General features: G+C 51.1%; 1 protein-coding gene across 1 annotated transcript; it reads left to right on the top strand.

Moving 5' to 3' along the window:
- Positions 1 to 221: 221 nt before the first annotated feature.
- UCRPA7_1774 (putative polyketide synthase protein) lies at positions 222 to 6902 on the top strand (the record flags this gene model as incomplete). The annotated part of the gene is made up of 4 exons (XM_007914353.1): positions 222 to 514; positions 570 to 861; positions 914 to 6799; positions 6855 to 6902. The coding sequence occupies 4 exons, from the start codon at positions 222 to 224 to the stop codon at positions 6900 to 6902; spliced, it is 6519 nt and encodes a 2172-aa protein (XP_007912544.1).
- Positions 6903 to 24448: the final 17546 nt, after the last annotated feature.

The following is a 24448-nucleotide window of genomic DNA, read 5'->3' on the forward strand; positions in this document are numbered from 1 at the left end:
GGGTGCGTTTACCAACCCTTGATTGTTCGCGCACGCCCTTAGCAAGTGCAACTAGGATTATACCTTATGGCCAGGCGCATATGACAGCTGGCCTGGTATTTTTGGGTTCAATCAGCGGACAACCGACTCGAGTATCTCATATATAAGTTCAAGGGCACTTCTTTCAGGGCTATCCTGCTTGCGTTCCATCTCCAGAGCACATATGTTGAAAGGCCTTCACCATGGCTGACAAGGTGGCCTATCTCCTATTTGGAGACCAGTCGACTGATACACATGGCTTCCTGGCGGAATTCTTTCGACACGGTAACCAGGGCCTCCTAGCCAAGGCATTCCTCGAACAGGCAGGCCGAAGATTGAAGAAAGAGATTGATCAACTACCGAAGGTGGAGCGAGTGAAGCTTCCAGCCTTTCTGACACTACAGCAGTTGAACGAAAGATACTATGCCCAGGGTAACAAACATCCTGGCGTCGACGGCGCTCTGCTATGTATCGCCCAATTAGCACACTACATAGAGTAAGCATTCCAGGACACCCTTTTCCTTCTGGCTGACGGACTAATACCTCTACAGCCATGCCGAACGGCATTACGAAGATGTCACGAAGCACGATCATACGTTTCTTGTTGGTCTCTGTTCGGGCCTCTTTGCTGCTGCTGCTATTACATCAACTCCTTCTCTCTCAGCCCTCGTTCCGGTTGCAGTCCAGATGGTATTGATGGCCTTCCGTACCGGGCGTCATGTAGCCTCTCTGGCCGAGAGGCTATGCCCATCTGTTCAGCGCTCTCAGAGCTGGACATACATTCTCCCTGGAGTTAAGCAAGACCAGGCGAGACTTATTCTCGATGAATTCCACCATGCTAATGTAAGCAATTAATCCTATGCTCTGAAAACAGAAGACACTGAACATTGTCTAGGGAACTCCTCTGGCTGCTCGCGCATATGTCAGCGCCGTCTCGGCAAGCAACGTCGCTGTATCCGGCCCACCTGCGACTTTGCAAGCGTTATTCGAGTATAGCTCATTCTCGACGAAGCCCACCTCTATCCCAGTGTTTGGGCCGTATCATGCTTCCCACATACATTCTTCTGTAGATATTGCCAAGATGCTCCGTCTTGACGACCCCGAGGTTATTGATGCTCTATACAACACCAAACCGCGTTCCGCCGTTATGTCTTGCACAACAGGGACTTGGTTTGCAGAAACACAGACAGAAGATCTCATAAGATCCATTGTTTATGAAATCTTGAACGAAGCGCTGATGTTCAACCAAGTACTTGATGGATGTCTCGACTTGGCACGCGACTTCAATGGGGAGACGGTACTGGTCATTCCATTTGGCCCTACGCAAAATGCTGCCACTCTAGCAAACCTTCTAAAATCGCATACTCAACTCGATGTCATTCTTCGGAACCCACCACAGATATCAAGGGAGAGCATCACTTCCACTATTGGTAATCATGGCTCCTCAGGAAAATGCAAGCTTGCGATTGTAGGAATGGCTGGAAGATTCCCCGATGCCGCAAGTCACGAGAAACTCTGGGAGTTGCTAGAAAAAGGCCTTGATGTTCATCGGGTGGTGCCTAAAGATCGATTTGATGCAAGGACACATGTTGACCCTACGGGCAAGGCCATCAATACCAGCCACACGCCTTATGGCTGCTGGATTGAGAATCCCGGTCTCTTTGACCCTCGCTTTTTCAACATGTCTCCGAGAGAGGCGTTCCAGACGGATCCAATGCAGAGAATGGCATTGACTACTGCATATGAGGCTTTGGAAATGTCTGGTTATGTTCCAAACAGAACACCTTCCACAAAGCTCGACCGCATCGGCACCTTTTATGGGCAAACCTCAGATGACTGGCGCGAAATCAACGCCGCTCAGGAGGTAGACACATACTTCATAACTGGAGGTGTGCGTGCCTTTGGCCCTGGTAGGATCAACTACCACTTTGGCTTTAGTGGGCCAAGTCTCAATATCGATACCGCATGCTCGTCAAGTGCAGCCGCTATGCAAGTTGCTTGTACGGCCCTGTGGGCACGAGATTGCGACACTGCCATCGTAGGCGGCCTGTCGTGCATGACCAATCCGGATATTTTCTCCGGTCTGAGTCGCGGCCAATTTCTATCTAAGAATGGCCCTTGTGCTACCTTCGACAATGAGGCTGATGGCTATTGCAGAGGTGACGGCTGTGCCTCTGTAATTGTCAAACGCCTTGAGGATGCCATCGCTGATAAGGATAACGTGCTTGCTGTCATCCTCGGCACTGCTACAAATCACTCTGCCGACGCCATCTCCATCACTCATCCACACGGGCCAACGCAATCAATCCTGTCTTCTGCTATCCTTGACGAAGCTGGTGTTGACCCTCTAGACGTCGATTATGTCGAGATGCACGGCACCGGAACTCAAGCCGGTGACGGAACCGAGATGGTGTCTGTCACTAATGTCTTCGCACCTGCGCATCGCAAGAGACCAGCGGACCGGCCTCTCTATCTCGGTGCCGTCAAAGCTAATGTCGGTCATGGAGAGGCTGCCTCTGGCGTTACTGCACTCGTCAAAGTTCTCATGATGCTCCAGAAGAATGCTATTCCACCTCATGTGGGCATCAAGTCTGGCTCAGAGATCAACAAGACTTTTCCAAAAGATCTCTCGGATCGCAACGTAAACATTGCGTTTCATATGACTCCCTTTAGGCGGAGAGATGGCAAACCTCGACGTGTCTTCATCAATAATTTCAGTGCAGCAGGTGGCAACACTGGCTTGCTGATTGAAGATGGTCCCAAATATAAGCCAGCAACCACAGATCCTCGTGATGTGCATATTCTGACTTTGACCGGCAAATCAAAGGCAGCCATGATCCGCAACGCCGAACGGCTTGTTGATTGGATGGGAAAGCACTCAGATACACCTATTTCTGATCTTGCCTACAGCACCACAGCGCGCAAGATTCAACATTACTGGCGAATGAACATCGCTGCTTCTAGTTTGCCAGAAGCACAGATTGCTATTACAAATAGGCTTAAAGAAACCTTCGTTCCTGTTTCTCCAGAAGAACCCAAGGTAGCGTTCATGTTCACTGGCCAAGGCTCACAATACGCTGGCTTGGGCAAGGAATTCTATGCCCACTACACCAACTTCAAAAACAGTATCGACGAGTTTGACCAACTTGCTCAGATACATGGCTTTCCATCATTCTTACCTCTCATAGATGGCAGTGAGCAAGATGTTTCTAGCTTGTCTCCTGTCATTGTACAGCTCGGTCTTTGCTGCTTCGAGATGGCCCTAGCTCGCCTCTGGGTTTCTTGGGGTATCAAGCCAGCTGTCGTGCTTGGCCACAGCCTAGGAGAGTATGCCGCGCTGAATATTTCTGGTGTTTTGTCGGCTAGCGATACGATCTACCTCGTTGGAGCCCGAGCACAGCTTCTTGTTGATAGTTGCACTGCTGGCACCCACGCAATGCTGGCAGTTCAGGGCAGTGTGGCAACAGTCAAGGAAGCCCTTGGCGAGAGATCCGATTCTGTCAATGTCGCTTGTATCAATGGTCCACGAGAGACGGTTCTCAGTGGTGAGGCAGCCGAAATGACGGAGATATCTGGGCATTTGAGCGGTGCTGGCTTCAAGTGCACCCAACTCAAGGTGCCTTTTGCCTTCCACTCTGCCCAGGTTGAGCCTATTCTTGATGAATTCGAGAAGCTCGCTCGGTCTGTTCATTTCGAGACTCCAAAGGTTCCCGTCATTTCTCCCCTACTAGGCAAGATGATTGAGTCGGAGCCAGTTAATCCTGAGTATGTTCGCAATCATGCCCGAGAGGCTGTTGATTTCCTCGGCGGCCTTGTCTCCGCCCAGCAGTCCGGAGCAATTGACGAGAAGACTGTCTGGCTTGAGCTTGGTCCTCATCCTGTTTGTGCCAACATGGTTAAAGCAGCATTTGGAGCTACAACCATCGCCCTGCCCACCGTCCGTCGCAATGAGGCATCCTATAAGACGTTGACCGCCAGTCTCTGCACTCTTCACACCGCGGGTCTTAACATAGACTTTAACGAGTTTCACCGCGATTTCGCCGATTCTGTCCGCCTTCTAGATCTGCCAAGTTATTCTTTCGATGAGAAGAAATACTGGTTGCAGTATGAGGGCGACTGGTGTCTCACCAAGAATCGTGTGGCCAAGGCCGCACCTGCGCTTCTCGAGCCAGCTAAGCCTAAGTTATCCACTTCCTCTGTTCAGAAACTTCTTCGGGAAGAGGTCAACGGAGACACCGCTATTGTTGAGATTGAGTCCAATCTCTCCAGAGAAGACCTGCGACTGGCCGTCTCTGGTCATCTGGTCAATGGTGCTCCTCTTTGTCCGTCATCATTGTATGGTGATATGGCGATGACTGTCTGTGACTACGCGTATAAACTGATCCGCCCTGACGCGGAGAACATTGGTTGCAATGTTGCGCACATGGAAGTGCCCAAGACTTTGATCTTTGATGATACGCTTGAAAGTCACGTCTTGAGACTTACTGCTACGGCAAACGTCGCTGCCGGCTACGCTGATCTAGTCTGGTCGACTGGTGAAGGCGCCAAGAAAACTGAGCATGCCAATTGCAAGGTTTACTACGGAAATACAGATGAATGGCTCGGCGAGTTCGAACGCGTCTCATATTTGATCAAAGGCCGTGTCGACTCGTTGATGGAGGCAGAGAAGGTAGGCAAGGCTTCCAAGATTGGCCGAGGTCTCGCCTACAAGCTTTTCGCCGCCCTCGTTGACTATGACGGACGATACAGAGGCATGGAGGAGGTTGTACTTGATAGCAATACTTGCGAGGCCACTGCTAAGGTCGTCTTCCAAACAAAGGAGACAGAAGGCCAATACTTCTGCAGCCCATTCCATATCGACAGCTTGTGCCACATCTCTGGCTTTATCATCAATGGTACTGATGCCGTTGATTCTAGAGAGCAAGTCTTCATCTCCCATGGCTGGGGTTCGATGCGATTCGCTGAGATTCCTGTTCGTGGTCAGGAGTACCGCACCTACATCAGGATGCAGCAGGTCAGAGGCAGCAAAATGATGTCTGGCGATGTCTACGTTTTCAACGGAGATAAGCTTATTGGTATTGCAGGGGAAGTCAGATTCCAATCTATACCCCGCAAGGTCCTTAACATGATTCTTCCTCCACGCGGTGCCGCAGCCATTGGCTCAGCTACTCGTTCTACTCCTGTGAAGGCTGCGCCCAAGTCGGTGCCGGCCTCGAAGAAGAAGCAACAGCAGCCCCTCAGCCCAACCAACATCGGCAAAGTGAACCAGAAACTCACATCCGTCGTTTCTCAAGTATTAGACATCCTAGCAAAGGAGGTTGGTGTGACTCACGACGAGCTCGCTGATAATATCGCATTCACCGATCTCGGTGTTGACTCCCTCATGTCTCTTACTGTTAGTGGTAGAATCCGTGAAGACATGGACCTTGACATTCATTCTCACGCTTTCGTCGACCACCCAACTATTGGAGCATTCAAAGCATTCTTGCAACAATTCGAAACTGCGCCTGCTCGCAAAGAGAGTTTGTCTGAGGAGTCGGCTGATTCCAGTTCTGACACGGACACCCCAGAGCTGATGGAGTCCGACTCCAATGTTACTACACCTCTTGATGAGAGCGAAACGGGCTCAATCAAGGGAGACGGTCAACTAAAAGCTGAACCTTCAAATGCGAGCGGACTTCAATCAATCGTGCGCGAGACCATTGCGCAGGAAATGGGCATCGAGGTCGAAGAAGTGATCGCCGCTCCGGACTTGGCTAACCTAGGCATGGACTCCTTAATGAGTCTGTCAATCCTGGGAACGCTGCGCGAGAAGACAGGTCTCAATATTCCTTCAGACCTCTTCGTAACCAATCCATCACTCAAAGATGTTGAGCGTACTCTTGGAATCAGTGAGGCCCCCAAACGCCCAGCTGCTCCAAAGCCATCCAAGACTCAGACAATCAAGCCTGCGCCTCAACCCGCAGAGACGCCCGTTAGCGAAGTCCCTGTTTCTATCGTCAAGGCGCCTCCACCAATCAACATTGTAGACAACTACCCGCACCGGAAGGCAACTTCTGTGCTGCTCCAGGGAAGCCATCGCACAGCCATCAAGCACCTCTTCATGGTGCCTGACGGTAGCGGAAGCGCCACGTCGTACACGGAGATATCTGATATCAACTCTGCCGACTGGGCAGTTTGGGGCCTTTTCTCTCCTTTCATGAAGACGCCAGAGGAGTATCACTGTGGTGTATACGGTATGGCAACCAAGTTCATTGAAGAGATGAAGCGCCGACAACCTGTTGGCCCCTACAGTCTGGCTGGCTGGTCCGCAGGCGGCGTCATCGCTTACGAGATCGTCAATCAACTCACCAAAGCGGGCGAGAAAGTTGATAACCTGATCATCATCGATGCGCCATGTCCTATCACAATCGAACCACTCCCAAAGGGCTTACACGCGTGGTTCGCTTCGATCGGACTTCTCGGTGACGGTGACTCTACCAAGATCCCGTCCTGGCTCCTGCCGCACTTCGCGGCTTCGGTCACCGCGCTGAGCAATTACACTGCGGAGCCGATTCCCCAAGATAAATGCCCCAATGTTATGGCCATATGGTGCGAGGATGGCGTGTGCCATCTACCCACCGATCCGCGCCCAGATCCTTACCCTACTGGTCATGCGCTCTTCTTGCTTGACAACCGAACGGATTTTGGTCCTAACAGATGGGACGAGTATCTTGATGCTAAGAAGATGACGCTCAGGCATATGCCCGGCAATCACTTCTCTATGATGCATGGTGACCTGGTAAGTCTATTAATTTCCCAACACATGGGGCGCACAATACTAATTATATGTGCAGGCCAAGCAACTAGGGTCTTTCATCAGAGAGGCTTTGTTCGGAGCATAATTAGATGAAGCGAGACAGAATAGAAGATGACAGCAGTCTGACATTTTTATGTTTTAATATGTTCAGTGCACTAAGGACAGGATACCGGTCATTGTAATCATGATTTTCTTTACATCATTGCGATGGGATTTCAGGCGGAGGAACGGCGTTTTGCACTGTATGATCATTACCACACTTCATAGACTAAGGAAACTGAACTACAGTCTTCAAACTTCACTTTATCACACTGCCATTTGCTATTTCGGTCGTGACTTAAGTATAGCCCTGGCCCAACCCATTAAGCCATTGCTCAATGGCCAAACCAAGTCTCTTGAGCTGTGTGTCATTCTTGGCTGTTGTGAAAGATATCGGGTGCCATTCCACTAACATAATTGGATTTTTTCCTCTTGTCTTCCGCCCGACTTGCTATGGAGTCAAAACTCAAAACAATCACCAGATTTCGTGACTTTTGCTAAATATGTATATCATACTGGTGTCGTCCGTCAAGGTTCATGGAAATTGGTTAGTATCTTGATAAGAAATGAACTTGTGTGCATCACGTATGCATTTGATGGCATTTCCAGGCAAACCCGCAGTTCCTCCATTCTCTAGCAATCGGAATGGATCAGATTACCTCATTACATCATGACGTTTTATCAATTGTCTTGATGCTTCATTATTATAGTTCTCCGTAGCCCTTGGCTGCTTGATTCAGTAACGTGATTGCCCTAAAATCAAAGGTAAGTTCTCAATATGTGAGGCGGACCCGAGATAACGCATTGGAGGTATGAGCTTCGAGTCCCACCTACAACAACAAAAGCCTTCACTCGCTGCCTCAAACCAATGTTGTATGATCAACACGTATACTTGATGGCTGAAAGGAAGCAGTGAGGCATAGGGGGTGGGAAAGAGGCCCCTGTTTCGTTGGTTTCGCGGCGCTTAACGGGTTCATTGCAATGGCAAATCAGCGTCAACTATCCATATGAATAGATTTAAGACTATATGTCGAATAGTCTGACTGTATAGTCTCCAAGGATTAGCGTGAAGGTCTTGTTTTCCATGGGACTGCATTTTGGTATACTTACCATGAGCACAGAGAAAAAGCTGCGCGAGAATGTTCTCGGCTCTGCCACAAAATAATTATAGACCCGAGATTGTGATTAGAATAGAGAAAGACCTGCTAAAATTTCATTTCAACAATCTTGGATATCCAAGGTTCGAGTATTGCGACACGTGTGCCTTATTCAGTATTATAATGTAGTCTCAGTCAGTGGCGCCAATCTTAGGGCAGCCACCAAGAACAGCAACATGAACTGTCGTGACACGGTATTAAGATGTATCTAAGACGACCAAACCTAATCCAGAATGTTTGTATACAGATATATTAGATAATGATCCTGTCTAAAAGAGAGGCATTGGGGCGCCAAACGTAGTAGCTCTGGCCTCCAGCCTTTGCTCGCCTTCCAAATCAATGGCAATCCACCATCGGGAATTCAATATTGAGAATGGAAGAACTTCAATGACCGTTTACGAGACGGCCAGATTATATCTTTAAAGGAAAGAATTGCCACTGTTATACTGCCTGATTCATTGTTACGCATCTGGAGCAGATGGGGAGAACACTATTTTCTCGCGCTCGTCTTCGACAAAAAATGCTATACGATATTGTCCATGCCTCCCGGCACAACTCGCCTATTACATCCCAAAATTGAAATTTCACAGATTGATGATGCAATAGAAAACAGTCAGACATGGCTCGAGCCATCGGGAGCAATTGAGAGCGTTGCACAGAGTGAGTCCGTCTGCAAATTCAACGAAGATGATTTACATCGTCGCGCAGAATGCAGACGCTGTGTAGCGTTCATCCTCAAAAGCTACTATTCTCTATTGTAGCACTAACAGAAAAAGGTTGTGTTGCCTCTGGTGGCAAGGGCGAGCAGAACAGACCCCGTACTCGAAGGCGACAGCTCTGTATTACGGCTGGCTGCATGACATATTCACGTTCCGGGCACAGGCGTGGTAGGACAACCTCGTGGCAGAACCGAATGATTACAAACTTACATTCAATGTCCTATGAAGGCCCAATATTTCTGCAATAGAGTGATTTCGATGATCAGCGCAAGGAAATCTGTCCGTAACACAGCACTGTTGGCTTTCCGCCCGTCATCCATTGACAACTCCTCCGTAACTTACCACAACGCTTGCTCTAGACCGGCTGGGATCAATTAATTTCAAAAATACGAGAAATCCAAACATTTACTTGCTATCCGATGGCTCTCGGGCTCAATATCGACAATAAAATATTTCGAAGATATACGTTCTTGGGCGCGGTCTCTCCACCTCACGTTGAAAACAGCCGATCAGGCTCTATCCCCGCTAAGAGCTGAGTCGGAAGCAGGGATTCTGCGGGAATTGATTAATTCGCCAGGAACCTTATTTCCTTTCCTTGGGCATAACCGTGCGTCCCCAATCCTTTGTTCTCGAGAATAAGAATGGCTCTCAGGGTGTGGCCATCTTGGCGATGGATTGTGGGGTTCGGCCGAGTTCCAATCAACTCAATCCGGCGGACGCAAGTTCCCATGCATGTCAGGTTCATAATGGCTCTGTTGCACTTCCCGCCTTCAGGAGACTTAATAGTCGGCTCCTAATATTGGGCGACCTGAAAATAGCTTTAGAATCACAGCTTGCCCTGGTGTGCGCTCCCTTGTTTCGGAGTTAGCCAGAACACATCGTCAAATTTACCCACGGCTATGACGCGGCAGCAAAGTCAAGAGATTAAAGTAGGCTACGCGTTGTTGATCTAAAGTCGGGTATGTCGGATGTGTACTGGGACAAGTCAGTGACGAGCAAGATATCTGTGCTTACAGATGGGGTAGCATTCTCGTCAGCGAGCGTCTGCGAGCATGTCTTCCTATCAGTCGGAACCCCGAGAGACTAACAGCGCGGCCGCCATTCCTGCACTTCCGCTGGCGACGGTGATATTTCAAGAAACTCCGACTAGCAGCCTGCACTCGAGGTCACGCAACTGGTCACGCAACCTCTCTGGGCTAGTAGAGTTCCCACGACTCGAATTTGAATGCCGATGCCAGATCGACAGTGGCTGTTTGATAGCTTCTGTTCATTAGGTTTTCTGCCTCACAAGTGTCTGAGAGCCCCATGACTTCTTTAACACTAGCAATTCACTGGCGTGGGGAACCGGCTGGACCTCTGGTCACCATCTCGAGATTTCCGATTCGATATATAGGTAAGCGCGGTGACGTAGGGCGCGTAAGGCTAGACCTAGATGCCACCTTATCTCTCCAGCTCGAATCGACTTCTGGAGAGGGAATAGCCGGGACGTCAGCGGCTGGATCTGGAGAAGCTGAGATTGCGTGGCCGTGTTGAATTTGGTGACTTGGGCCATGGTAGGCATTCTCGTTTTGAGGTTATTTCCACGAGAAACCATCCAAGAGCGCATTTTCTGAGACAGTTCCACGAACTTGGGAATGCCTGCGCGGCCACAGTTCAGGCCTAGCCAGTGGGTTACAGCGAGCGTAGATCACCAGCTATCCTTGTGGGGTTGGGTTCTATCTGCGCTGGCCCATATCCTTGCAGTCACACGTGTAGACCCATCGGTGTAAATGCTAAGGAGATCTTAGCATGGGGGGTGGTTCTGACAGAGAGCACCTGCAATATCGCAGCAAGGATTCCTGCCCCAACCGTTTGCTGATTTCTGCTTGCTGAACATCAAATTTTGTTCCTTTGTTCTGAATAATCACATTCAGCGAGGCTGTCAAGCATAATTGAGGTTTGGCTCTCAGCGCGGAGCTTATCAAATGTAACAAATTTAGATGATACGAGAGAACCGCCGAGAGATGCTTTCGAGGAACTCTAACAAGGCAAGACCCTAGCTTAGTCTCGCAAAGATTCGCCAGACAAGTCGTTCAGAGAGCTCGGCACTTTTCAGCGTGGCGGCAGCGCCAACGAAGAATGGCATAGAGCCGAGTTCGGGCTCAATTAGAGCGGATGACTTATCACTTCTTTGCGATCGCGAATGTGGCCGTGCCAATCCGGTCGCCTAGCCCAACTGCGCAACGTAAAGCTGCCTGACCAGGTGCCGCATCAGGGCGTCTGTAGTGTGGTCTAGGAGACAAAATTGCAATCGGCTAGCGAAGGGCGAAACCAGACGGCAGCCTTCGCGAGCCATATCGTGATGCCACCCAGCGATTAGAGCCCAGCACAAGCCTGTACGAACAGACCAAAGAGAGGTTGTGAAACTGAAACTATCGAGACTCAGGAACCGGAAATATCAGATTGAGAACCTTGTGTAATTCACAAAAGTGCTTGGCTTATCAGGACCCCCCTGCTGGAGGGTTTGAGCCAGGAAAAGCGAAAGCCGTTTGTTTCTAGCGCCGCGTCAAGGCAACGCCACGCCTCCTGCTAAAGGCATTAGGACGGGCTGGCGGTCCAGTTGGTCTATAGGATCTTCAAGTTGACATTCCCATCTGAGCAAAATGGTAAATTGAAGGGTGCCGCTTCACATCAGCCATCGACATTTTGAGAGCCTTCTATGCAAGCCGATGAAGCTCCCACCACTTAGCTCGCCAGTATAGGTAGCCCAGACCCCGTGACGCGAGGAGACCTAGCTCAGCCCTGGCGATGATCATTACCCTGCGAACGGCCCAAGTTCACCGTGGCAGAGGAATACTGGCCAGATATAACCAGTGAGAGCCGGTCTTGAAGGCTTGGTCGGCGAGAATGGTCCCCGCAGACGGTGTCGCATTGTGACAAGCCAACAGCCGGCTCTCTCTCCCGCTTGGACTGACAAGTAAAATCACCCATGCCCGCCGCGCTGCCGTAATCGTCCGTTGTAAACCAATTGAAGCAGCGGCTTTACCACCATGGCGTAGGCTTACCATGATTAGATAGATGCTGGAGCTCCGCCGAAGCACTCCGCGCTCCCGTCGGCATGGGGCTCTAACACATCCCGTAGCATCAATGATCCAGCTGTTAGTCTACGCCGATTCTGGAGGGTGGACGCGCCGGCTGACTCGTTCGGCTGTCCAGTGTGTGTCTCCGTTCTTGCGTGCAGGACGTTGCAAGTCGCACCGACAGTGCTGCTCCCGACAACGTTGAGGGTCCGTTCAGGAACGGAGATGGCTCTCAAGAAGGATAAAGATCTGTTCAACGTCTGCATCTCGCAGGCATCAAGATGACCACCCCGCCACCCCGGCAAAGCGACTCTCGGCCATGTGAGGATTTGCAGCTGCCAGCAGAGCTGTTGATCGCTAATCTCACTGTAACCTTGCTGCCAAAGGCGTGTTTCTCGGGACTCGACCGTATAAAGGAAAGTAGACAAGGACCGAAGTGCCTTGTTAGTTTCCGTCCTGATCAGCGCCTAGGCTTCCAAAATAGTTACCCGAGCGCCTTTCTAAGTAGATCATGTTGGAGAAAGGAAAGTATCGAGAAGGCCTGCCAGTTCCCTGACCGCCGGGAGCGTTCCAGCAAGCGAGGTCCCCCTTGCTACCATTTCAGACCCTTGTCTCCAGGGGGAGCGCTGGGGCTCTGTGCCCGAAGACCAGCACTGGGCACAGGAGCAGATTTGTGGGAGCTGGGGGAGATCAGAGTCCAGCCACCGGGGGATTTTCCAAGGGGGTCCTGACCACTGTCGCATTTTCAAGCTCTCACCTGGCCATATCTGGATGCGGCGAAAAGATGCGATCGACGAGCAATGATCGTCGGAACCCTGCCACGATCTTGCCGCCATCTGTCGGTGTGGGTGCAGACCTCACCTCATGCAATTATGAGAATGGCCGGGCGATATCGAACCATGATCATGTCAAGGTGTGAGCTGGCAAGGCTTTCGCGGCCGTGCTAGGCCCGTCACCCGCCTCCCTGGCATGAAGACCATGATGGTGATGATGCGATGGTGTCGTGCATTGGTTGTATTTTGCCCAGATCTCACTGCCTCCTGCAGTGAGTGAGACGGCGCAATGGAAGGCTATTATCCATATCATATGAGGATAACCCCAGTTCTTTACTATCTTACTCGCCTTGCGTCCTGCAAGCAGGCAGACAATGATTGCACATGTTTTTTTTTAACCCAGGCAAGTGTTTCGAAGACAATCTCAAGACGCTGGCCTGCCATGTCGCGCCCACATCCACATCCTGGACCTTTGATCAGATCAGATCAAGTCCAGTGTCTTTGTCCCTACGGAGGTCCGGGGCTTGGGCTAAGCAACCCCATGCTCCCACGAGTGGGTCAGAGACGGTCGAGTACCTTATGAGTTTGTATGTGTTAGTGAGCAAAGCCGTTGCATCCTCGTTTGGTGAATCATCAGCTCAGCTCTTGCTTGGGCTGAGCGATCCTGCACACTACAGCACGCACAAGTAACTCACATGCCTCGACACACATCCCTAGCCCGCCACAAGGATGATCCGGCTTGCCCAGCAACGGTCTCCCCTGGATGTGCGCTGGCTGCGGAGCTTTCCTTGTGGGCAAGCTGCCGAAATACGATGGAAGCTGCTGCTCCTGCGGCTTGAGTAATACAATACGATGTTTATGCTGTTTTGGACGCCTGGGGCGTGTCTACAGGTTGCAATGAAGGGACAGAAGTAGCCCATCGCAAAGGAAGTAAGTATCGGTCAGTCTCTGTTGAGAATGGTCGTAGTGACGTAAATCCTCCCCAATCGATGGTGCACCATTCCCGTGGGGCAACAAGAGGGGAAGCCGCAGCCTCGCAGCCGGTGTGAGTGAGTGCGTGCGTGAATGAGTGAGGTGGTCATCACTTACAGAGGGAGAAACCAAAGAATAAAAAATAACCCCCCAAGAAAAAGAAAACCGGCAAAAATCAAAGAAGAAATTAACTCAGCAAAACAATCGCCAGAGACTGTTCATCTGCCCATGTCTCTTGCTAGCTCTCCAATTGTCTGGCAATTGTCTCTGCCGGGATGGTCCCAATGCCAACGCCAGCAGCACACTTACAGAGAGCTAAATGCCGAGCTAAACAACTTGGAGAGCTTGTCTGGTGGCCCGGACTAGTCTGCTCGACTGACGATAACCAACAGGTTTTCCAAAGCAGCATCTCCCCCCGTCCGTCGCCATTCATTCAACAGCCAGGAAACACCTCTCCGCGCTTGATGGCAGATCATGCCAAATGAGGCCATCCAGCTTTCGCTAGATGAAGTGACAGGCGGCCCAAGAGCTGCAGAAGACAGCCACAGAAGATCCCAATGCTACTCTGGAGGCGGCACGCCTGGCCGACGAGGTGGCAGGTAGCACACGGCCCTTCAGGCTCCAGCAAGCAGTCTCTCACTCACTCACTCACTCACAAGCCCGCAAGCTGTGGCCATAACAGATCATGGAAAATTACAGCACAGCATAGCATGACATGGTCTGGGGCTCCTCGGACCCTTGGAGACCCTCCTGAACTCAACCCGCTGTGAGACTTGGACTTACATCCGCCAGCTCTCACCCGGGTTGTGCTGCGTACGTACTGCGGACGGCAGTGAAGCGCCTCGATCCCACCTCCACATGATAATAGGCTCGTGTTCATTCGCCAGGTAGCTGTCGAGATGCCCTCGTTCGTTAGACCACTCGGGCTGCAGGACTTAGTGGTGGGGGTTCGATTTCGCAGTCTTTCTCGAGGCCCTGTCCTCGACTGCCTTGCAGATGGCTCCATAGTATTTGCATGATGCATGTACATGTACCACGTATGTACTGTACCTCGATCCCATCCATCTATCCTACGGCGTACAAGGTGTCTTTCTCCCCGTCGGAGCGGTAGAGACATTGCATGTGGCTAGCCAGTTCAGCTCAAGTACCTGATGTACAGTACCTTGCCTTAGCTGCAGCTGGTCTGTATGCAGTGCAGGTAGGTAGCTGGCCGACCTTGCTCTACCTAGTCTCACACCAATACAGAGACAGTACGTACTGTCCTGACGACTCGACCTCGCTCATCACCCGTTTTGCCCTTGATGCTCTTGTATCTGCAACCCCGGCATTCTTATTATCTTACGAGGCAATTCACTTACAACGAACGGCCAGTCCATCCAGTCTTTGCATACCTTGGCCTTGCCTTTGCGTGTGCAACTTTGAACACACCTCTTCCGCCTTACGCCTCTTACTTATCCGTTGCCTCTGCTGTGTACACGCCAACTTGGCGCTATGCACAACGAGCACACAGCACCGAGTCCTGCGTCATCCAAGAGTCGTCCGGTGGATCTCTCCAAATGCTAAAGCTTACAGATCCTCTCTTTTCGACCCTCTTGCCTGCTAAACCACATCCAATGGTTCCATGGTCTCAGCAGCCGGAACTAGACAGGCGGGAATTCGTGGGTCGACTAGACCCGAGTGTGAGCCTCCTCTCTCTGTCTATGCTTTCTTCTAGGAACCTTGCAAAGGGTTTCACACCCTCCATTGCGGGCCAGGAACTGAAATCCTTGTTCTTCCGAACGGATCTCAGGTTCATGATCGCTAGGCTCGCACCACCGTCTCTTCCCACCGCGCTTGACTTGGTGCCACCTACGTATTTCACGTCCGCACAAGGCTCTCTCGGCTCACTCTCCTGCCAGTCTGGCCGGGAAATGAAGCTCGATTCAACACCGCCGGACCAATGAGTGTATTTGAAGAATCTCACTCATGATACCCCACGGACAGTTCGACCTGTCCCCCTGGTCGAAAGGGTCAAGCTTCCCAAGTGGGCCACACTGCCCCGTTCCTCTTCCTCTTTAAATCTGGATCTAGCGCGGCTGGTCTTTTTAACCGGCACCTTCTCTTCCTTTTTAAGCATACCCTCCCAGTCTTGATGCTTTGTTTTCCCCCAAGGACATTCTAGTGATCCAGATGGCCTGCTTGATCGCTCGCTCTTGCAGTCCCTGACCAAAGCATTGGATAATGGCCTCGGTGGTTTCTGATACCGTCCAGTGACCTTCAACACACGTTCCGTTCGCTCGTCTTACAAGCCCTCGTCCGTGCAATAACACCATATGCCATACAGATCCGCCAACCCTACATCCTTTATATTATAATCTCCCCAGTCTCTCCTCCTCCCTGCCCGGTATCCAAGACTTGAACCTGGGTCTACATATTAGCACCTTCATTCCCCACACACTCGCTCCCAAAAGCAATATCACCACCGTTTCTATCTGTATTAAAACAGTATCTACATCAAACCTCATCCCCCATATACCAAATGTCTTCCTCTGCGAAGCCACGGCAGCCTCGCTTGCGAGCCTCTTGTGACGGCTGCTTCCTAGCCAAGGTCAAATGCTCCAAGGCACGGCCGATCTGCTCGCGCTGCCTTGCGTGTGGCATAGAGTGTCGATACTCTCCATCTAGCAGAGCTGGAAAACCCAAGTCAGCCGACAGCTCGAGCCACCACGGTTCAACGACATCTGATATGAATCGCTCAGCAGACCAAGACGCGATGACATTCTCAACACATCCCGGTATGGCTAGTCTCTACAAGATCGAAACCAGCTTGTACACTCCTACCAGCATGGATGGCGCAATGAGCAGAAATCACTCCATGTCTTCTGGTCTCGCTATGTTAGGGATGGACGAGCGTGTACCAGGTGATTCTGGAGATATGTACGGCAGTGCAATGCCGTGGACACCACCAACAGATCTCTCTGTGCAGTTCACGGATGCGTCAATCCCAACCACGTTACCACATAGCCATGCGCGCTCGCAATCCTATGATATGGGCGTTCCATTGGCAGGCTGGGACCCTACGAGCCAAGATATGTTTGGATATACACAGATACCAACTCCAGCCAGCATGGACTCCAACTATTTCCCCAGTCCCACCGGTACACCACAGATAAGACCTCAGCCTCCAAGACATAAATCCGCCCCAGCTGGCGCGTCAGGTGGTTCTTGCACATGCTTCACAGTCTGTCTGCAATCGTTGCAGGCACTACACAATGCTTCCTCCCCGGCATCACCACCTTTCGATTTGGTCCTGCAGCTTAATCGCAAGGCCGTTGAAGGCTGTGCAGCAATGCTGGATTGCTCTAGGTGTATGAGTCGATCTGGCACGCATACAACGGCTATGCTTCTTGCTACAGTCATTGGGAAGATCACCTCCTTCTACAAAAATGCCTCGCAGTCATACTTCGAAAATGGAGGCACTGCGGGTGTCAGCTTCGGAGTTTATCAAGTGAACGGCGAGGATGGCAGGTGGCTCGAACTAGAAATTTTAGCAAGGGAACTCCGAAAGTTGGAGGAAGTGTACGCCCGATTCAGGGAAGTATGCTCCGATCTCTCCGATGACCCTGAAGTCAGCAGGGCCATGATCGGGTATCTAAACCACAACCTGGGATCGACTCTTGAGGTCGTAACTCATCGGAAAGGAGACATGACATATGTATGATGTGGAGACACATCATTTGTCCGCTTCTACGTTATGCAAGTTGCTTGGCAGATATTTACGACGAGATGAACGAAATGAGTCTGGTTTATGCGGGGACACTTAGTCTTGATTATTTACTGATTAACTCACTTCATTTATAACCAAAGTGCCATCCATGGCGTTTGAGATATGTCCTCGCTTTTCTCTGTCATCGCTACATCAACGGAGTTGGCGCCAGGTGCTTGACTCGCATTCCTATGAGTGCGATTGTCAATGTGAGGCTTGTGCGGGGATTCACCAGCGGAAGATCGTCAGGGGAGACGGGTGCAGCCGCCTCAGGCAGGTTTGAGTCAAAAGGGGAGGCATATGATGGGTCAATAGTGAGACACAAGAGTCATCCCGGGTCTACTCGGTCACACTATTTTGGCATTTCTCACGAGTTCACAGCTCTTGTGGATGGCTACAGTTTTCTTTCGGAGAGACCGGCGTTTTCTCGAGTTGCTCTTATTCCACCTTGCACAACATGCTCCGTCGAGTGGTAAGCATTTGGGGTTTGGGTTTCCTGTTACGCAGCCGTCTCAGAAGTCCATTTCAATTGGCTAGCCTGACTTTACTTTCTAAAATTGAGATATCACTTCTTTCTCTCATGTACACCAGATGATTAGATGTCTGTACCTCATCTGGACTGTTTCTGTCTCGCCACCTACCCATACTTTATCAAACATGATAAGATACATCACAGATAATAATCAATTTCAAATATCTTGGCTAGAGTTCTTTTTTAGACTTCACGCGAATGACGCTCCCCATGGTCTGCCAGTCGCTCAATGATTCCACGGCATGTGAGTGTGGAACTCCGCCCATCGCACAGCAGCATTCTGTCATTCGTTCTGCAGTCTCTGCCCGGCTTCCATAGGACAAAACGACCTCCTGCGAGCGAGACACTTGCAGCGGGGTGGAGATGTCCGAATAGCGAGGCCAAGAAGTTCCTTCTTTTCCATGTCGCCCGCTGAGTATATCCCGATGCCTCGCTTCGCCTCCTATCACAGCAAGATAACTCGATATCAACTTATCGACTTTTCCATATGACGCAGAGTAATCTCCTTGGACCTGGTTAGCGGGTAAAAGGCAGAGCGTAACACCCCAGCAGCAATCAGCAACAGCCCGCGAGCTGTACTCTGTTAGGCAAGCGGGTGAAAGCGAGACAGCTCATTCCTCGACTTGACGGTCCTTGCGGTCTGCGAGCTTGTGTATCATGGTCCTTCTTGTCAACATTCCCATCATGCCATCTAGCTCGCAGGAAGCAATATGGATGTTTAGCCTTTTATGAAAGATGCTATCTATCCATGGCAGCAGTCTAAATAAAGAATCTCAACAAGATGCGCAAGAGATCAAGCTATGTCCTCCCTGGGTCACAGGACACCGGGAGTCGTGCTTAGTGTAAGTGGTGTCGTGCGTGCAACCTGATCATGATAATGCGAGTCCACCCGTAGTTTCCTGGCATTCCCTGCGGGATGCGGTGTGCCAAGCATGAGGTTCTACACACCTGCCATGCCCACTGGCGATGTTATCCAATCCCAAACGGCCGACTTTCCAGATGCACTCGCTTTGGCAGCCCTGCTCCCCGGGACGGCAGCCGGGTAATAGAGCTTATGAAGAATTAGGTAAGTGAGAGCATTACAAACGTGCGGGTGATTCCCGCCGTGCCCCTGACGATTCGCAACCTTGTTTCGACTGCTCTCCCCCTGAGTTCCCAGAGGCGACGGGCGCGCGGGTTTCTCTTCTCGGGCAAGATCAAGCGGCAGAGAGACAATACGCGGAGAGGAGGTGCCCATCTGGAGGGAATTCAGACGGGCCATATAGTGGACTTATATTGGACGTGAGTCCTCGTTCGGATGGAGAGGGATGATTCTGGCCTGGGCACAATATACAGCGTGGTGAGCAAAGATGTCCTGCATGAGCCGTGTGCCGTTTCCTCCCTGCTGCCGCCCCAGACTACGGGAGGATCGTGACAGTCGACTAAGGACGCCGTCGAGTCGGGCAGTTTCTTGTTCCCATGCCCACACCCGCCCGTACCGTTCTGGGACATAAGCAATCAAACTTTGTTTGACCTGAGCATGTGGGTGCCAGGGTAGCAGCCGGTTTCTGGGATGGCGGGATCTTTGAAGCTGTGGCCCGTGAGGCCATCGCGAACGGTAAGCGAGTCTTTTGAGTACACGTTCCGATAGCGAAATCGCTATTGTGTATATACTACTTAATTCTATTTTTTACTGCCGACACCCACGTGGATATCGAGTGTTAATTAGGTCTGAGAGTGAGATCCGATAATCGTGGCTCGATTCTCTTGTCTCTGGCTGAGCCTGCCAAAAACACACTTTTCTCTTATCGATTTTGCTATCGCTTCCATTTCCCGTTGATCCAGACCGCGTCTCCCGCTGCTTCATGCTGAACATTCCAATCTATAGTGGCTCGATTCCCTTCAGCTTGGTTCCATATGGCAATTCATCTCTGCTGCTGGGGAGACCCCCGCACAATCACCAATAGCCCATTAGAGCCAACTTAACCTTAGACCGAAGAAGCTTTTATTCATCTACAGATGTTTTGATGGTGCTGCTATTTTGGGACTTGTCGTGATTGCCCGTGACATGGGGGGTGCTTTCCTTCGGCGGGGTTGGAGATTTCTGCTTTGCATGACCACTCATATTGAGCCTTTTTAAGGTCTTCACGCTCATAGGATCTCTTGCTTAAGCATCAGTCGATGTACCTGAGGTAGCAGATCGCCAGGGTACTTTTACACAATAGACATACAATACGACTCTGCAGCATGCACAAGACGCCTACCGGTGTCGCCAATCGCTACTTTGGGTACAGAGAGGTCGCAATCGCTCAGCCGGGTTGAAATAGCGGAGAACCTTATCTGATGACCCTTTACCGGCTACGCACCCCATGCTCAAGATGGATTGCCAACCTGGGGTTGCACTTGCGTTCCGCCGTCACAACGGCGTTTCCAGCAATCAAACAGCCTGGGCACAGCGGTATCTGGTGTGATGTCCTGTCGCCGAGTTGCCGGCTGCCGTGAGTACGGATATGTCATGATAGACCAGATGGACTTTTTACTGCCTTTCGGGAAGTTGAGTAGTCGTGTGTTTCTCCTGCGCTGCTTACTGCATTCTCACCGCATGGGCGTCTCCTGATATGCATATCACAACGCATATGATAGCTTGTAATGCCGACCGTTGCTCCATTTCGACGCTTCTCTTAGTCACCACCATCGGGTCTGGTTGAAGGTGAGTGTGAGACGTGCTTCAGCTTTGCCGAAGGGGTCTCAGTAGCTCTTCGTAAAAGAACATTCCGTCTATTGGTAGCAACAGCATCATGATGACGTTGTGAGCTTCGTCGCGTTCGCGAAGAGTTGCCCGGGTTTCTACTTGTTAACACTTAACTCTTCACCTTTCCTTCCAAGGGCCTTCAGCTCCGCGTTTGCAGAACATTGAAAGACCCCTTCGTCCTTTTTGTGTCCCCGGAAATAAGCAGCTTGTGTAGTAGTTTCCATGTCCAGATTATCAGGTTTGCTCTTCACAATGGATGAAATCATTGAGCTTCAAAAGTCAACCCCACCTGTGATTTCCGAAAAGTCGCCAGCGGCCGACACGACTTGGACTTGCCAGTCTCAGGCAGCCACTTTGCCCCAACACGTTATTTTGGTGAAATTTCCTAGTCAAAGGGTACTTCGGCGCGAATGCTGCCCCGAAGAAGCCCTGCTCGGTTGCTGCCCTCTGTTACCTCAGACACGTCAACGCATTTGCGGCTGGGCATCTCGTACTGTTCGCTTTCCGAACCATTCGATGACCCAGATGACCAATTTCTTAGGCCTTCAGTCTTTCCACTATGACAGAATCTCGCAGCTTTGGAGTAAGCCTTGCAGGACCAAACTGGCCCTTCCGCTACCTGTGCCTCTTCCTTCTCCCAAGGCCGCCTATCAATCCTAGGCGTCGGCAGTTAGTCACAACAACGGGTAGATGCAATCATCGGAAGCAGTACCTAAATGCGTGCAAGCTCCGGTCTGGCAATGCTTCTCTCAAGCTGAAGTCTACTGCCTCCTGGCATGACCTAGCTTGATCATGACGCCATCACCAGCTTCCCTGCTGATACGAAGGTATTATGTGCTCCAAGGTATACGGCATTTGGTAAATCTCGGTCATCCGCCACCAAGGTGACTAGCTATCAGCCGCTGAAATTCAATTGAATCGCCCTGAGGCTTGATCTTCTGCGCCAAGTTCCTGAGAAGGCACCACAGCTGCCCACTAGACGTTCAGCGCAGCAGCCACCAAAGCCTCGCCCGAAGGTTAGCAGGACGGTCACCAATTGCAATCATCACACAATACGAACAGGTGCCTGGGAACCTAGATTGCAGGCCTATCGTGCGCCAATGCCCAATGGCCCTACACACATTTCCAGACAATCGCAGTAAGTAGCCCATGCTTAGCACGAGCACCTTGGCTTATTCTCTCTTGTACTGTATCTCTGCATCTATCTTTGCCCGAGTTGGGAGGCTTGCAGAGCAGCGGGCACTTGTCACTGGCACATTGTACAACATCGGTGGCAGAAGAGCTGCTTAAAAGTGCTATTGATTCCATAAGCCAACCATCACTCCGTATTTCAGCCTGGTCGGTCGTTGGGTGGTGGTCCCAAGTATCTATCTCATCACCGGCTTCTCACAGCTGTCACGGCCGCTTGTACGATCTCAGCCACCGCAATTCTCTATTATTGGAACACCTAGGAGTTGGCAATATCTTTTCAGGTTTTCTATATCCGCAACTGGAAATAAGTCAATAAACCTACGACGTCGCCTCTGAAGCACGTAGGGTCCTCGGCTTGTGCCTTGATGTGACCACAATAATCTGCCTTGTCCAAACACGAGGACACCATTTAAGGCATGTCGTTCCCGAACCAAAACTCGACGATAGTCTTATCCAACGCTGGCTGCTAAGTGGTCTGGTCTGCGGGAGACTTATCATTTTACCTCCCAATGCTCCTGATCGTCGTTACTCTAGCCACTCTCGCAAGAATTCGGTCGCGCTACCTGATCGGTCCCGAGCTCCTCTGCTGCCCGAATCAGCATCCACCAGGCTTTTATGGTTACACATGACCTGACCAAAGAGATTCATCCTTTTCCAATATTTCGAACTGCAAAGGAAAGATGGTAGTCACCATCCGGGCCAGCCCTACGCTCTGCAGGCGAGTCCAGGAGGGTGGGGTCCTAGAACTCGTCTCTGCGATATATGCTATCTGCCCAGTGACGTGGAGGTGCTGACAACCTGAAGGGCAGTAGCATTCGCAAGGGGATCCTTTCTGAGAGTACCAGCTGATAAGATTAACGCCTACAAGGAGCCAGGGTTTGTCTACATCCCAGAGGCGAGATTTTATTGTAAGTTGTGGTTACAGACCACGAGAACATTATAACGGCATCGTTTCCTACTGCTCTCCTTTAGTTGGAAATACTTTTTGATAATTACTATATGTTCGTCTGGTGGCGCTGCTTGGCCCTGATTCTTAGAGGATGTCAATGGCTTGGTCTCGTTCATAGTATCGGAGAGTTCTCTGTCGATCTGCCCTCTTGAGGCCATCGCTGCAGCCATTGTTTGCAGTCAGTCAAAGTATTCCATATTGTCTATGCATCATCTCCTAGACTTACCAAAAGCCGTGCTTCGATACTCTTTGTAAGGTGGTCCTAAGGCGCGCCTTTCTTGTACTCAGTCATCTCCTTTCGCTGTCTCGTCTCGCCTCCCTCACCTATTCAAACCTTGATTTGCCCATCTTCGAGTAGTTCGAAGGGATCGGCATGATGCGGCCGCGGTCTTACCCCTCACACCCCCGACGTGGTCGCTAAGAGCTCACCAACTGTGCGACGTTGGGCTTTTACTCTCATGCCTGCTTTCGGTCCGGCAGTTTTGGCAAAGGAGGTCAGCCTGCAGATCTTCAAAGTCCGAAGTCTCGTGATCTTTGACAAGACCGCACCAGCCAGCCTCAGGAAGTGGCGGGTTCCTGATCCGTGGCAGGTACGGTATTCGAATGAAGGAGGCCGTATCAATGTCGTGATGCTGACTGCACATGGGCGTGTGGAGTGTTGAAGTAGGTGTACATCGACCTCTTGCTTAGCACCCACGCCTGAGCTGTTGCAGGCTTATTCCGCGTAAGCCAATAACCCTTTATGAGGAAATATCTGTCAACTGAATAGGTGCTGTGCTCCTACCCGTACTTGCAGCGTGCACACCACCGCGGAGCCACCCGCTGCTGACACCCCTGAATCAAAGAGCTTGCTTACCTGTCATGTGAGTTTGGGGTGCTGCTGGCTGACTTGCTGCTTCCGTAGGGATGGATCCTTGGTTCTAGACCCCTTCTATATGGAACATTACCTTGTTTGGCAGGCCCCTATTTCTATCATCGCCTCACCACATCGCCTCAGCCCTATGTTCTTCAGTCCACCCCCTCAAGCATCTTGGGAAATCTCGACAATGGTCAGACTGCGGCGCTGTTCTCCTATCTGACATGCGTTATATATACTACACACTTCACCTGCCACGACAGGGCTCTCATCGCCTCAAGCGCCAATTAGCAGAAGCAAAAGTCATATTTTAAGCATCAGAAAAGCACTTTCACATCTTGCTTGCCGATGACTTGGGGCTCAACTCGGCTCCACACTCGTCAAAACTCTGCTTCTTCATGGGTGAGTGGCTTAGGGCTTAGGAGCCGTTGCCGCAAAGTCTATCTCTCGGACGTGGCCGATCTCCCGAGATCCAACCTGCGGGAGCCACGAAAGGGGGGTGTGCCGTCAAATTCACGTCAGATGATAGCTAGAGCTTAGAGGTTTCGTTCCCGATTGGGCCCACGAAGATGGCACACCCGGTTCCCGTCTTCACCAAGCGCGTACTCCACCTTCACTGGCCAGAACTCTCCATGGTGCGACACAAAGCCTTCATGAGGGGTGAGAGGGTTCCTGTAAGCAACGATCTCACGGTGGAAAGCTGCGAGCTATGCTAGAGGCTTTGCGACATCGCCTGCGAGGAGCGTGCGTCTCACAGCCCCACCAACAGTTTTCGACTCAGGCTGCGATATCGATGCCATCGCGGTGTTTTCAAGCTTTTCGGGCTGGCAAGGAGAGAAAAGGGGGGGCTCGGTCCCGAGAGCAGAATGCCTCCCGATGCTAAAGCAAGCCCTCCCTAATGCTGACTC

Source organism: Phaeoacremonium minimum, assembly GCF_000392275.1.
Source record: "Phaeoacremonium minimum UCRPA7 unplaced genomic scaffold PA7_03_scaffold_132, whole genome shotgun sequence".
Taxonomy (NCBI): domain Eukaryota; kingdom Fungi; phylum Ascomycota; class Sordariomycetes; order Togniniales; family Togniniaceae; genus Phaeoacremonium; species Phaeoacremonium minimum.